Raw genomic sequence first — 16,117 nt, forward strand, 5'->3', positions numbered from 1 at the left:
TCATTTGGGGCCAAATAAAAGAGATCCTTGATAAAAAGAAGTAACTTTTTTCTTTTCTGTTCTTAGGACAGCAGTGAAATTCACTTCAAGGTGAAAATGACAACACATCTCAAGAAACTCAAAGAATCATACTGTCAAAGACAGGTTTGTATAATACAGTTTCCTTTTATCAGGAAAAAAAAATTCTCTGAGAAAGATTAAGTATAGAAAAAAGTTGTTTTCCTTTCATTTCTTTAACCATTAGTAATTTGGGAAGGAGGATTGCCAGTAGCATTACTTTTGCCATGTTTTCTGGGATTTACTTGATGTGAGCCATTTCTTGTTGTGAATTTATAAGGTAAAATCATTTTGAAATATTAAGTGCTGTATAAATGCTAGGAACTAAACCATGACTAATTAGGGAATTTTTTTTTTTTTTTTGCTCACTAGTATATTTAAAACTAAAGATAATTTTATTCTTAGTTTTCAGTATAGAATTTCTCACTAGTATATTTAAAACTAAAGATAATTTTATTCTTAGTTTTCAGAATAGAATTTCTTAAGGCTAATAGGTTTTTAGATATCTTAGATTTAAGTGTGTATGATGAACATAGAACCAAGGACCACTGCTTAATGAATTGTATTATTTGTTAGTGAAAGTAGTGATACTAAGGAAACCTACAGATATTAACTCTAGATGTCTATAATCTAACAATAGTTTTGATGTCAAAAGCGTCTAATATATATCTTGTTATTGGATCTATAGTTCTTTGAAACTGGTTTTCTTTAGAAATATTTTCATAGTTTATATGAAGATAGTGAAGAGGAATCAATTTATGATTCACTTATTTTATAAAACATAAATCTTTGCTGTTCTTTTTTACCTTAGTATAAATTCTTCATAAGTCATTTATACAAAGTTAATTCACAGGCGGAAAGGTGAAATAGATAGACCTATTGTACAGTATTTCTTACATTATCACCATATATTTTATATATATAATGTTGGTTATTATGTAATAAAATAATTTAGTCAGTTCTGTTTATAATAAAGAGCTAGTTAGGACAAAATCCCATTAATTTTGACTTTGTTCTGAATTTTTGATAAAACAGTTTATACAAAGAATTATTAGATTAGCCATTTACTTTTGTAATTAGTATGTGTAAATCTGAGGGGGAAAAGCAACTAAACTATCCTAGTCCCTAGAGCCAAGTGTGATGACTGTTTAAAATATTGACTAAAATAAGTGCTTTTTAATTATCCACACACCAACATGTAGTGACATTCTAGTTAAATGTATTCTTAATTGTCTAAAACAGATTACTTAATGAATTCTATTAGACTTCTAATTTAGTTAATAAGTATACTTGTCTGTAATAAAACTTATTCCTTCTAAAAGTATTTTGTAATTTACACTTTTAATTCAAACTAGGATTGTTCCCAATTACTTCAAAAGAGTAATTTTACTGTGTTATCAATCCAAACAAAGTTGAGTTTCACCCAACCAATTTGTGCTTGATCTGTTTTATTAGACATTGGATGTGTTTTGGTTTTGTTTCAAAATTTTATTTCTTTATCAAGCAATACAAAATTATGAACCTTGGTCTCTTCAAGTAAAATGAAGATGAGGTAATTATTAAGGTCCCCTCGAGTTCTGAATCCTATGATCCTATGGCTTTTTGTTGTTTTTGTTGTTTGTATATTGTCTGAAGTAACATTCAATTTGTATGTGGCATTCAAATAAGCCACATTTTCAATCAGTCAGGTTTTCTTGAGAGTATTTTTAAATATTTATGGTAGAGAGGGACTATTTAATTCAGATTCCCAGTGGTAGTTATCTAATAGTCATTGTGTTTTTAACTTTACCAAGTACTTTATGTACATTATCTTATTTGATCTCCATAACAATCCTGTGAGATAACAGCTAAAAAAATGGTCTTTTTACTATTGAGGAAACAGTATGAGAGAGTTAAGGGCCTTGCCTTAGACACTTAGCTATTAAATGTTTGAGGTAAGATTTAAATCCAGTCTTTCTGTTGTCAATTCCAGGACTATCTATATGGACTGGCTTCAAGAGTTAACTAATTTGATTTAGATCACACTAACAAATTGATTGGATCCAGTCTCTTAATAGTTCTTTGTTCGCTAAAACATGTTTATCCTTTATAGTTTTATCAGCATTACAAATGCATTCATTTAAATGATAGAGCAGCAGAAAGAACATTAATCTGGGAGACATGGGATCTCAGTCTAAATCCTTGATCCCTGATTGACTTTGGAAAAGTGAGTCCCTTCTAATTCTAATTACCATGAGACACAGGATACTTGCAAACATACACAGATACATATAGTGTTCATTACTTTTTTGTTTTGTATCCTAAGTAATAAATATAACAACAAATAGTTCAATAGGATCTACTTTTCATTTTAGAGTTAGAGAAATGAAATATTAGATCCCCCCCCCCAAACTAAAAAAAAATAAAAATAAAAAATTTAATTTTCTCCCAATTACATGTTAAAATAATTTTTAAAATTCATTTTAAAAAGTTTTGAGCACTAAATTCTTTTTCTTCTTTCTTTCCCCTATCATTGAGAAAGCAGGCAATTAGATACATTATGTATGTGCAGTCATGCTAAACATTTCCATATTAGTTATGATGTGAAAGAAAATTACACCCCCCAAAAAAAAACAAAAAAACTTTGATATCTATTCAGACTATCAGTTCTTTCTGTGGATATGGATAGTATTTTTCATTCTAAATCTTTCAAAATTGTCTTGGATTATTGTATTGTTCAAAATAGCTAAATCATTCAATGTTGATCACGGTGCAATTATTAATCTTACTATGTATAATATTTTTCTGGTTCTTCTCATTTTCACTTTACCATCAGTTTATTTAAGTCTTTCCAGGTTTTTCTGAGAGCATCCCACTCATTATTTCTTACAGCACAAATTTATTCCATCATATTCATTTACTACCAAAACTTGTTCAGCCATTCCTCAGTTGATGAAATTAATTTGCAGCTCTTTGCCACCAGAAAAGAGCTGCTATAAATATTTTTGTACATGTATGTCATTTTAATTTTTGTTTTTTAAAATCTCTTTGGGATATAGACTTAGTAGTGGTATTGCTGAATCAAAGGGTGTACATGGTTTTGTAGCCCTTTGAATATAGTTCTAAAATATTCAGAAGGTTGGCTTGTTTACAACTTTACCAACAGTGCATCAGTATCCCACTTTTCCCACATCTCTTCCAACATTTTTCATTTTCCTTTTCTGTCATAGTCTAGTGGATTTAATTTGCATTTCTCCAATCCATAATGATTTAGAGTAGCATCTTTTCATATGAGAATAGCTTTGATTACTGTCTGAAAACTAGGGCCTACTCCATATTCTTTGATATTTATCAATGGGAAAGTGGGTCTTATTTTTATAAATTTGACTCAATTCTCTATATATTTGAGAGATAAGAGATCAGAGAAATTTGGTGCAAAATTATCACAGTGATTACCACTATTTCTGATTTCCCTTTATCCTATTCTCTCCCTCTTTTCCTCCCTTTGTCTGTCTCTGTGTCTTGAGATTGAAGTCAGTGGATCTAGTCAAATTTGACTTTTATCACTTTCAAGCTATTTGACCTTGACCAAATTTGTTACATCCATAATTCTTACGTAAATCTACTAAAAGAAAGCAACATTTTGTTTTTAACATTAATAAAAATCTCATAGAATGTTACTTATTTCATAAACTTTTTGTATTGAGGAAAGTGTTTCTGTTGTTTATATTCAGAAATGATCATTTGACCTGTAAGTTCATGTTAGATTGAGTTGCTCCCTTCCAGTTTTCTAGATTTTCCTTCATTAAATAAGAAACAGATTCATAGCTTTATTTTTCCATGACTTAATCATCATCCACCCATGATGCAAAAGAGAAACTTAATTGCCCTATTTTTATTTTAAAAGAAAATCCTTGACTGTATATATTTTGGTTTCTCTTTTAAAAGGAATACCCTCCCCCTTTTCCATGGTGGCCTATGGTGAGAAAAAAAATGTACATTTGATTGCTTCAGGGAAAATCATTTGCTTCCAGGAAAGACAATAGTATATAAGCCTCTGAAAAGAGAATGTTCTTGAACTTTGTAGGATTACACTCATTAGGCTCATTGTCATTGACAAAATTTCTGATTAAATGTAACTCATTTTCAACCTATCATGGCATTACCTCTCTTTTCTCTCAATAGTCTTATTAGATTGTTATATTAGGCTTATTTTAGCCCTTATCCTAGCCCATCTTGTGCTGATTTTTGCTACAGGAGGATTCTTCTCTTGAATTAGTGGACTCCATAATTGGAATTCTTTAACCCTGACCGTTGGACAGCTGAGTGGTGCTGTAGAGCCCACAGGACTGAGCCTGAGATCATAAGACTCATCTTCCTGAGTTCAAATCTGCCCTCCAGAAATTCAGTAGCTTAGTGGGCAAGTCACTTCACCTTATCTGCCTCAGTTTCCTCATCTGATAAAGGAGCTGGAGAAGGAAATGGTAAACCACTGCAGTATTTCTGCCAAGAAAACCGCAGATGTGGAGTCAGACACAAATGAAAAAATGACTCAGTGGTAGCCACCACCCTGGTCACATGCAGCTGGCAACCTTCATTTTGTCTGCTCTTACATAGGAAACTGCTTTCTGCAAGCTGTTGCTTGTCTTTCCATTATTGCTTTAAGATTTCTTTCTTCGGTTTTCTCTAACTCATTGCCCCTCAGCTCATGAGGCGACTCCTCAATTAGTCCAGCTTCTCTCCTTGGTCGTGTCCTTTCAAGCAGCTCTGCAGACTTACAGGGCCAGCAGTGGCAGGCAGGGGAGAGGGAAACCTGGTTACTAACCCTTCTTTCTGCAGGCTTCTTTAGTCTTGGAGCTGGTTTCCTAGGCAGCAGCCCCAGCCTCAGCCCCATTTTCTCAGCAACTCCTTTCTGAGGGAATAGTCAGGAGAATTCAAGTCTTATTCTAAAACAGAGCTAAATCTTATTTTAGTCTTTTATATTCCCTAAGGCCCATCAGTGTTTCCTATGTGTGTTGTCTTCTTCCCCAGGGTCTAATAATTATTGTAGCTCATGTTCATGTAGTAATATTATCCATGTTCTGCCCCTATTGAAAGCAGTATTTGAGGGGCAAGAGAAGCAGCATGAGAGAAAGAGCATTGGATTGGGCAGATCGTTTAAATTTCCCTGATTCTTGTTTTCTTCATTTACAAAATGTTCTACAAACTTGATGTTTTTATGAGGTAAATATTTTGTAAATCTTAAAGCACAATAGAAATGCTTATAGTTATTATTGAGATCTAGGGACTTTTGGCTTCTGACTTCAGGTCCTTTGAAGCTCACTACATAGTTGTGACTCAGCCTTTAAATAAAGGAGAAAGGGTTATTTATGGGGGTGAGGGTGGGATGAAGATTGGATGATAGCAGCTGGCTTTCATTTAGATAGCACTTTTAAAATTTGCAAAGCACTTTACAAATACAATTTGACTCTCAGGGTAACCTTAGGAAATGGGTACTATTATCAACTCCATTTTATAGACAAAGAAGCTGAGGCAGGCAGAAGAAAATCAGTTCAGCAAAACTAACCTAAAAAATATTTTTAAAAATCTGACATTTTATATGGTGTCCCATATCTCCTATTTCTTGCTGTTTTTACTAAGAAAAACCTTTCGAGAACTGGACTGTATTATTTATTTCAGGGAAGAGGGCTTATTTGTGTACTGGGTTGGGAGGGAAGGGGAAAGGAGTTGTCCAGGAGAAAGAAACCTTGGTTGGAATTTTAAAGTAGTGACTGTGGAAATGGAAGTAGGCCCATTAGTTCCTGGAGCTTTCAGCACTGGCTGAGAAATGTACAGTCATTGACTCCCTAGTTTTCTAACTCCCAACCCCAGGAAACCAGATTTTTCTCCCCATGGCACCTGCCCTTGTTTAAGCTAATGCTGTAGTCCTGGATCCCCACTTGTTTAGAGTTAGGAGTGTTCTCATTATTGGGAGAAGGGAGAGGAAGGGAAGATGAAAGGGGAGAGAGGGGCAGCTCCCTGCTTCAGTAAAGAGTGTGTTCCTGGACATACCACATTGAAACTGTGAATGCATTTTCTTGAAGAAAGGAAACTGTGTAGTTAGCTTGTGTTGTGCATTTAGTATAGGAGTAAGATTCAGTTAAATCAAGGGTTAAGTCCATTTTTGTGAGCTGACACAGGAACTCAGCCACCATTCACATAAAAGGCATTCTGGGGTTGCAAACTCAGGCCTGAGAGCAAACTTTTGGGACACAGGCAAAATGAGCTTATAATAGGTGTTCTGTTTGGACAAGTAATTAATGACTAGTTTTAGAATAATAATTGAGTTTCAATTTTAAAGTATTTTAATAATGTTTACATGTTAAGGGTATACGAGTGTGCTAGGGAATAAATATTTCTAAGCAGACTATCTTGGTAATGATAGCATAACTTTAAAAAAAGACACCTTGATCTTTTTCATCTTTTCTCTCTACACTGGAAAAAAATGTAACATTAACTTATCAGTAACCAAGGTAGTTGATATTGTTTTTCTATATTGTTGGGAGAAAAGTTTTCAACGAAAGCCACAAAGCAAAAATGAAAATTGAGCCTTAATCCCAAATAGAACACAAAATGAAAAACAGATCACAAAGGTCATCTTTCTAAAAACTAAGGCCTGTCATAGAAGGTTCCATTTTTCTTTTTGTGCCTTAGAATATGTTTTCAGTGACTCTCAGGTTCTAGATAATTTCTGAATATGCCAGAACATTCTCATTTTTTGGTATGAATTTAACAGAAAGATAAATTGTTCTGAACCTTGTAACAGTGAAATTTATTTTCTACAAAAGTAGTGCTTAGTGAATCCTGTTTTCCCATTGATTTCCATTGTACTTTAGAATTTTATTTCTACAGAAACTTTATTGACTCCAGTACTTAGTAATCCCACTTATGAGTCCTATGTTGACTTCAAGAGACTTCTGCCTTTGTCAGTTTACTTGCATTTAATTCTTTCATATATCCCCTATAATTCATATGGGTAATCATTTTACATGATGCCAAGACTTATTTTAAACGAATTTAATTTAAAAGATATATAAAATCAGATCATGTAATTAAAGAGAGCTAGGCTCAGAGCCGAGGAAGACTGATCCATGACTCACCTCAGACACATCTTGCTATGTGACCCTTGGCTTGTCATATAATCACTCAGGGCTCCAGGCCTTTTAAACTTTTTAAAACTATAAGTCACAGAGCTGGTGCTGATTTTCATTGGTTAAAAGTAGTTTTCTCACAGGTATATAGCTAAATCCCCAAATATATTAAAATACAGTCAATATCCATTTTTTTTAGGGAATTCTTTTTGACCTCAGAGGTCTTGAATGTATAAACTAGTCACAGTAAACTATGACACTTGTTGTAGGTATTAATTAGGAATTTTTAGATAAAAGGTACTTTCATATTTGTAGAATAATTTAAGTAGTCACCAATTTGTGCCAGATAGTAACTAATGTGTTCATTCTTTTCTCTCAACTATAGTTAATGCTAATGACTAATTTGCTTGAGAGTGGTGTCTAGGTTACCAGTTTGTTTTTTTTTAATATATTTCAGCTAGTAGCTATAGGAAGACATGGGATTGTTTCTTAAATCTAGTTTCTAGATCTATATAAAGCAAAATTTGCCTAGTTTTGGGAGTTTTGTTGAGGGTTGTTTAACACATATCTGGGTTTGAATTTTTATGCCAGCTGTGTGATTTTTGTTTGCATGGATTATTCAGATTGATGACATATGGGCCTTTTTGAGGATGTCAGTCTTACACTTTTAATTTTATGGGTTATTCTCTGCAACTTGTTAGAGCATCAGAGTTTGTAATTTTATGCAAGAAACACTTATAGCTAAAGCATTTTTCTAAAAAACATTTTTTTCTAAATTTTTTTTTAGGGTGTTCCAATGAACTCACTCAGGTTTCTCTTTGAAGGTCAGAGAATTGCTGATAATCATACTCCAAAAGAGGTGAGTACAATCTTTACTGGAAGTGAACAAATAAAAATTTAATTTTATAGTATTTACATACTAAAATCTAATTTAAATTGTGATGACAAAACTATTTTGTATCAAGTTTCCCATTTGTTACTTAAAAAAAAAATTTTTTTTTTTTGAGAAGAAAAAGCAATGAATTTGTATAATTAGTGTATATCTGCCTCTTTTAGTGAACATGGCCATGGACAGTAAGACTATATATCAATTCTGTATCTTAACACATTTAGAAAATGGGGAGGGGCATCTAGATGGTGCAGTGGCTAGGACACCGGTCCTGGATTCAGGAAGACCTGAGTTCAAATCCGGCCTCAGACACTTAACACGTCCTTGGCAAGTCTTAACCCTAATTGCCTCTTCCCCTGTCCCCCCCTCCCCCCCCCCCAAAAAAAAGAAAGAAAACGGGCAGAAGAATTTTATATGATCTCATTTAGTTAAATTCACTTTAAAAATACTCTTTGCCCTACTATTAAATTACATTTTCTTTTTTCTCACAGCTGGGCATGGAGGAAGAAGATGTGATTGAAGTTTATCAGGAACAGACAGGGGGTCATTCAGCAGTTTAGATCATCTGTGTTTTTTGTTGGTTTTTTTTTTTTTTTTTTTTCCTTTTCCCCTTAATCCTTTTTTATTTTTAAACAATAGTTCTTTTGTAATGTGGTGTTTGACACTGAATTGAAACTGGCACCCTATCTCTGGGAGTCTTACTTTCAAAGTCTGGTATTTTGAATTCTAGTGGTCATTATACACTATCATTTGTTTTCATTGTGCTGAACTCTTGTGATCAAGCCGCAGCCCCCTTCCTACTTCCCTACCATCTTTTTTGAAATACGTGTATGTATATACATGCCACATTCACTAGGACTGTGCATTGCAGGCTTGAAGGTGATAAGATCTGCCAGAGCGAGTGTTCTAAATGACTTTCATATTGACCCTGAAGTTCTGGTGTGTCATTGCTTCACTCCTGGACTATAACTTTCAGTGGGCGATGGAAGTTTTTCAGAGGACTGAACTGTGGAAAAATGATGTTTCCTTAATTTGAAGCTACTTTTTAACAAATCTGATGGCCTGGACCAGAAGAGGAATATCAGGTTGGAAATGGAGATGATAGATCAGGTTACAGTCATGACTAACTCCAGAGGTGCTTCACTGAAGAGACAAACCATTTTACGATTTTAAATCTTGTCAGAAGAACCCAGAAAAGTTACTAATTTTCCATTAGCAATTAATAAAGGTATTGATGCAGAAATGTATGTAGCAGACCACTGCTATCTTTTGACTTTATTGTACTTTTTGGCCTGGGACATGGGTTTTAAATGGACATTATCTGTACCAGCTTCATTAAAATAAACAAAATATTTGTAAAAACTGTATTAATGTTCTTTTTCTTTTCAGATTTGTAGAAAAACTAAAATACCCCAGACGAATTATTCTTAACAGTATAGTAGACACCTGTTAATTCTGAATCTAAATAGTCATTTTGCTTAGTACTCTGTGTGATTGTCATCAGATTAACTCTACAGCATCAGACTGTGAAATTCCTTCTGAATCTTCGTAAAAATACTAAATTGTGTCCATTGTAGCTTCTGTGTTAAGTATGTTATTGTATTCTGATTTAAAAAAAATTGGTAATCTGTCTATAATAGTAATTTTTCAGCTGACCCAAAATAGGACCTTTTCCAGTTCTAGTAAATGGGAGTTTACTGTAAATAATGAATGATGCTCCAAAGTCTTATGTAAATCCTTAATCTATAGTGATAATTTTAATACTCTTTTTAACACAGATTGTTTCCTGCTAAGTTAAGGTCTGTTATACTTAGAGATTGTATATCTTTCTTTGATTTTTTTTTCCCTTTTAGTCATTTGAAAGAGTGATACTTGGTATAAAATTTTAAAAAATTACTTGTTTCAGATTAGAGGACTGTTTTCCTGTAATCCATTCAACTCTTTCCCCGCCCCACTCCCCAAAGAATATCTCATGTCATGTTGAGCTTGATTGTAAGCTCACCTTCCAGATCAGCTGAACATTATTGAAAAAAGACAGGCAAATTTTTATGTTTTTGGCAATAGCTTAGCTTCACAACTCTTCTGGTCTTAAATATGCATTCATAAACTATTAATCTCACATAGCCTACTAAACTCAATTAATTGGAAAATAAAGTAATTGAACCATTTTGCCACATTATAATCCTGTATCTGTGACATTAGAAAACTAATAATTTTTTTTTCACATATACATAAACTCTGAATAAGTTATTAGAGAGTTGAATGCTGAACTGTTTGTTTGGCACCTGTAATACAATACTTTGCAAAGATTTAAACCATGTTAAAAAAAAAAAAAACATTAAACCATTTTTTGAAAGTCTAGAGTTGTTAATCTTTTAAAGTCTTGGTCATCTTAATTGGGTAATTTAACTGTTTGAAAAGGAATACGTTATTTTGCTATTTTAAAGACTCATGTTTTGAATGCTTTGATATATGCTGGGCAATAGAGCTCAGGGAAGGAAATTTCTTGATTTTTAACTTTGGGGATTCTTCTCAAGACTCATTGTACTTTGACCTTATGGTTAGATTACAGGTGTATGTATTTCGTGTATTAAAGGAGACAATAAATTTCAGTGTAAGCAGTTTGTAAAATGAAAGGAATTGGTTTTTCCTTAATTCTGTTTTGCTTGATTGATTCATTTCACTGACCCCTTAATAACATAGCCCAAACCAGAGACAAGCTGTTTGAATCTGTCTTTTATGTTTCTCAGTGTGGGGGCCATGCTACCATATTGTCTGACCTGTTTCCTGTGTGATCCACCTAAAGCAAGATTGTCAGTAAAACAACAGCATCAGATCAGAAATCATGTTTGCCTAGTAGTAAAGTAACTACACAGAGCAGCACGATTAACTTCCACTTGTACACTATTAATTCCTATTCAAATTGAGATTTGTCAAAGGAAAAAAATCCTTGTGTAAGAATAATGTTGTAGAGGAAATCATGTGCAGACCATGAACTTTAAAAAGGACAGTGTAATATAGTCCCGAAATCATCTTTCCTTGAGGTTTTTCCTGATTTGTTTGGAATAATGATCTTAATGAATGAGACTTGTCAAGTTGATTCAACGACAAAATAATTTCCATTTGTCCTCTACTTTATTTCTTTTCAGCAGCTTTTCAGTTCAGGCGAAGATCTGTAGCTCTGACATTTGAGCTTTAACTTTGTATGACTAGATTTAGAACTCTAAAGAAAGAAATACATAAGAGACACATACAAATTTGTATACACGTATAAAGCTTATTTAATCCTATGTTTTATATAGGACATACATTTCATATTTTCTATGAAGCTCCTTTTTTTTTTTTTTTTTTTAAGATGGAATTTAGATGAGTCCATTTTGGACTCTATACATTGAAGAACATTTTGTCCATTATTAGAATGGATTGCCTCATGAAGTTTTGTGCTTGTAAGTAGATGTCAAAGTTGTGGTGGGAATACCACAGCCAAGGGATAGTATAGAAGTTTGTCTTCACAGAGCTCATATTCTCCTTCATCCTTCATGTTGCATGTAGACTAACCTTTCTCATACATTGATCTGAATTTGTCAGTCTCCAAAACAGTACAGTGAGTCCCTGTTGCCTTTGAAGGAAAATTTAAATTCCTTAGCTTGGCATCCAACATTTTTTACATTTTGGTTTCATTCGACCTCTTCAACTTAATAAGCATTTGTTAAGTGCCTACTATGTGTCAAACACTGCTAAGTGATGGGGATACAAAGGTAACAATGAACCTATCTTCAAATTCATATTCTTTAGGGAGAAAATGCATACATGTAGCTATATAAACAACCAATACAAGGTAATTTGGAGGATGGGGCAGTGAAGGATATCAGCAGTCGTCTAAGTTTGAGCTGAGCTTTGAAGAATACTAAGAACAAAAAGGTGAAGTTGATACAAGAATGCATCCCAGCTGTGGGGAAAAAGCTTATGCAAAGACAGACATGTGAAATAGAATGTCAGGTATAAGGAATTATAAAAAATTTTTTTTTGACTTTTAACACAAAGTATGTGGAAGGTATGCAACCAAATTGTAAATGCTAGAGAAATTTATATTTCATATTTTATTTGATAATTTATATTTGATTCTAAAATTATTAATCTTGGTCAAATAGAAAGTACTCTGTTGACATTGAAAGGTCTTTATAACATGGTACTTTCTAGTCTACCTATACTTTAATCCCTACAGAGTCTCCTGTCACCTACATAGATTTTCCTTGCTATTTCTTCTACACATTTTTTCTCTTATCCCTGCAGCTAGCTGCTCATTCACAATGCCTGGAATGTTTCTTTTTGTTCTTGATTTTTGCATCTTATTTTCTCTGACCTTTAAGATTCAGTTGAAATTCCTGGATCTCCCAAGGTAATCTTTTTTGTCCTTCTAGCTGATAGAGAAAAAGCCTTCCTCCCCCCCCCCCCCCCTTTCCTTTTCCTTTTCCCCTTCTTTGTATCCCCAGTAGTTATTTTAGCACCTGACACATAATAAGTGCTTAATAAATTCCTATTGACTGACTAAATGGAAGAGGAGAGACACCTGAGTCAGGGTGTCCAGTTGGGAAACTATTGCAATAATTAGACCAAAGATGAGAAGGGCCTGAAGGAGGGTTGTTATAGTATGAGTGGAGAGCTGGGGAGGTAGAATTGGTGAAATTTGGCACTTGATTAGATTGGAGGAGTAAGGAGCTAAGGATTACATTGAGATGGCAAACCTTATTAATGGAAGTATAATGGTACCTTCCAAAGAAAAGGTAGGTTTGGGTTATAGACAATTTTGCTTTGAATTTGTTGAGTTTGAGATGCTGACCTAACATTTGTTTTAAAGTGTCCAACAGGCCCCCAGTGGTCTGTGATGAGACTTGGAGGAATCTAGGGCTGGATCTAGGATCCTCTTAGGCTAATTGAACTCATGTGAGTTACTGAGATCATCAAGGGAGAATATCCAGGACACAGCCTTTGCTTATAACCACAGTTAGAGCCCATTGTGGCTAATGATTCAGCAAAGGAGGACTGCTAAAAAGAGTAAGGGCAGAAGTTTATGTGTTAGGGAGTTTTGGAACAGCCATAGTAGGGAATAATATAGAGAATCCATTCAAAAAGAATTGCCTTCCTGCAGTTGAGTGTTCAGTACATATTGTTTTATGAATTCTACACTCTAGCCCATTGAGTTACTTGCCAGTCCTAACATATGTTCATACTTTTTTTTTTTTTTTTGCATCTGCTCACACTGTGCCCCTTACCATGAACATGTCCCCTTCTAGCTATTGAACTCCTACCTTTAAAAGCTTTGAACTCTTGAGAAACCTTTCCTTATTTTGTGCAGCATCCCCAGATGATGACACTCTTCCCTTGGGCTTTAAAAGAGTGTATTTGCAAAATATTGTTGAAACTTTGTTTTTTGGTGGGTTTTTTATTTTTTGTTCCAACTAAAATTTCACTAGTGTAAGGGAACACCTATGGTGTAATAACTCCCTCAGCTATGATAGCTTGCAATTCAAGTGTAATTTATAGCCTTAAGAGAATTGCACGGGGGTCCTGAGAGGTTAAATGATTTGTTGGTGGTCACACAGTAAATGTTAGCTTGACTAGACTACAGGCCTGCTTGACTTCAGCCCTCTATCAACATCCATCATGCTATCTCTCATTCTTTATTTTTATTAAAAAAAATCAAAAAGCAAAAACCCAAACAAACCAGCAAAAACCTTTGATGTATTAACAGCAAAGTTTCATACAGACATTAACAAGGATGCATAATCCATTGATGAGCATAGCTCTCCACAGAGTCCCGGATCTACCTAGAAGTGAGGAGCTTGTTAGTTCCAAAGAGCTTGCTGTCTCAATCTTATGGATTATTTGTACCATACTCTTATATCATCTCTTTAATAAACCATGAGCTCAGTGAGGGCAAAGACTGTTCATTATATATAAAATTTTATCTGCCACTGTGCAGTTTACACAGGAGGTTTTGAATGAATTGAGCCTGACTGGGCCAGGCCACTTGACTTGGAACTCATGCTTCAGAGTCCAACCTCGACTTCCCACATCCCAACTTACTTCTCATTTCTCTTTGGTAACAACCTCAGAACTAGGTTTTTGTAGTAGCTGGAAATAAGAGTAGACCCATGGTCGGGAAATGCTTTGGACATGCTTCAGTTCATTGGCTTCTCTCAATAGCTGTCTCTTGAAAAGCTGGTGTGCCTCCAGAGTCAACTTCTCCCTGAGGACACAAACCCAGTAGGATCATGGTAGTGGTTGAACACCAGAAAAGCCCTCCACCTCCACCCCCCAAAACCGGGACATCACATATTTCATTTTCACTGTTTTACACTTACTGGCTGTCATTCACTACACCGGTTTCTTGATAAAAGGAGGGGTGTACCTTCCAGACCACTAGGATCATAGGATCATTTAGTACCCTCCCCTTTCAGTTAAGAGAACAGGTCCAGAACACCCTAATATGGGGAGTAGAGAGAAGCCAGATTTTTCTAATAATCATCATACCATAGCCTCTTTGGTTAGCCACCTTTGTGTTATTACTTTCAACTGTTCAGATTGAGAGGGGATCATAAGTGATTATCCTTCTTTGGGGCATATTTTCTGATATCAATATTGGAACATAATGCTGAATTCTGAAACTTTATTATTAGTTGGAGAAGACTTGGAGATGAGATTCTTTGATTCTCATCTCTTTCTGCACTTCTACTTCCCTCCATGTTGTATCTTTTACCATATTCATTTCAAGCCATGGAGTAAATTTAAAATAATGAACCTATTATAGTTTGGGAGTAGTTAGGTGACAAATATATAGAGCATCCAGTCTGGAATCAGGAAGACTCATCTTCCTCAGTTCAAATTTGACCTCAGACATTTCCAGGCCGTATGATTCTGAGCAAGTCACTTAAGACTACCCTCAAGTTTCCTCCTCTGTAAAATGCGCTGGAGAGAAGGAAATGGCAAAGCAGTGTCTCTGCCCTGAAAAAACCCCAAATGGGGTTGGGCCTGAGGGATCCCACTGAACAAACCAGTGTAAGGGGATATTTTCCACATTCTGCCTGTGTCCCAATTTTGATGATTCTAAGTAGGGCATCAGCCTGCAGCTGTGCCTGTAGCTGTAGGAGTGCAGGGCAAAGGTCTTTTTTCCACCTCCATCCCCAGTGTGGTTCTGAAGCTACCAGGGAAAGGGAATTATTCACTCCTACCCAAATATCAAGCAGGTCTTGTGTATTCAAGTGGTGAAAAATACAGACTTCCCTTGAGGGACCTGATGCACCTGTTTGTTTCCCAAAAGAGCTGCCAATATGGAGAAGCATCCTGGGGAGGCCGTTAAGCCGAGGAGCAGAGCAGATGATAACAGTCCTCCTCACCTTGGCAGCCTTATCTGGGACTTCCCCAACTCTGGGGGTGGCGGGGCCATAACGTGCTATTGCCTCTTCCTCTCCATATGGTCAGTCATCTGGTTCTGACAGTCCATCTGGAGCTGAAGTAGGAGCTCTCTGGTGGGCCTGCTTAGCTGACCCTTCCTTGCTCTGGTCCTGATAACAGGGAGAATCGGACTAATCCTCTTAAGGACCTCAGGTGGATAAGATGTGGGGTATTTGTTGGGCCCTGTCCATTCATCTAGGACTATTTTAAAGGTTGCCAAGTAATTCAGCCATTTGGTAGGGTGGGGTTCCAATCCCATTTTCCTATCTAGTGTTTTCCCTGGATACCGAGATTTCTTAGCCCAGCTCCATCCCCTGGTTAAAATTCCTGATGGCCAACTGGAATATGGTGCCATTTGTCACTCCCTGAATTTTTCTGATCAGAGGCTGCAGCTAAGTAGGAGGTATTATTTATGTTTCAGGGACATTCTGCTTGTGCCTCCCATTATTTTCCATCTCTTGAGACTTTTAAATCGGTGATTTCTCAGAAATTTCACCCAGACATTAGTGGATAGCAGCTAAAAGTCTAGTATGTAGACATGCTAGAAATGCCCCTTCGCTTCCCACCGCCAGTGTTTTTAGTTCCTTTTGAGGGAATTGATGCTTTG

At 35.4% G+C, this 16,117-nt stretch overlaps 2 protein-coding genes across 6 annotated transcripts in view; one reads left to right on the forward strand and one right to left on the reverse strand.

Annotated features, from left to right (window-relative positions):
* The window catches only part of SUMO1 (small ubiquitin like modifier 1), a 45,491-nt gene extending 35,412 nt beyond the window's left edge, over nucleotides 1-10,079 (forward strand). Inside the window, exons 3-5 of the mRNA XM_031958319.1 lie at nucleotides 67-144; nucleotides 7,954-8,025; nucleotides 8,547-10,079. Of these exons, the coding sequence (XP_031814179.1) occupies nucleotides 67-144; nucleotides 7,954-8,025; nucleotides 8,547-8,615 (219 nt within the window). The 3' untranslated portion in view covers nucleotides 8,616-10,079. The remainder of the gene's footprint in view (nucleotides 1-66; nucleotides 145-7,953; nucleotides 8,026-8,546) is intronic.
* A 575-nt stretch (nucleotides 10,080-10,654) lies between these two features.
* The window catches only part of KIAA2012 (KIAA2012 ortholog), a 152,808-nt gene continuing 147,345 nt past the window's right edge, over nucleotides 10,655-16,117 (reverse strand). For 3 of the 5 annotated variants that reach the window (XM_031958317.1, XM_031958314.1, XM_031958318.1), the window contains one exon: nucleotides 13,261-14,305. In XM_031958317.1, the coding sequence (XP_031814177.1) occupies nucleotides 14,146-14,305 (160 nt within the window). In that variant the 3' untranslated portion in view covers nucleotides 13,261-14,145. Of the gene's footprint in view, nucleotides 11,279-11,384; nucleotides 11,675-13,260; nucleotides 14,306-16,117 lie in introns of those variants that run through there. The other 2 variants (XM_031958315.1, XM_031958316.1) reach the window with 2 other exon arrangements.

The sequence above is a fragment of the Sarcophilus harrisii genome, chromosome 3, assembly GCF_902635505.1.
Source record: "Sarcophilus harrisii chromosome 3, mSarHar1.11, whole genome shotgun sequence".
NCBI lineage: Eukaryota > Metazoa > Chordata > Mammalia > Dasyuromorphia > Dasyuridae > Sarcophilus > Sarcophilus harrisii.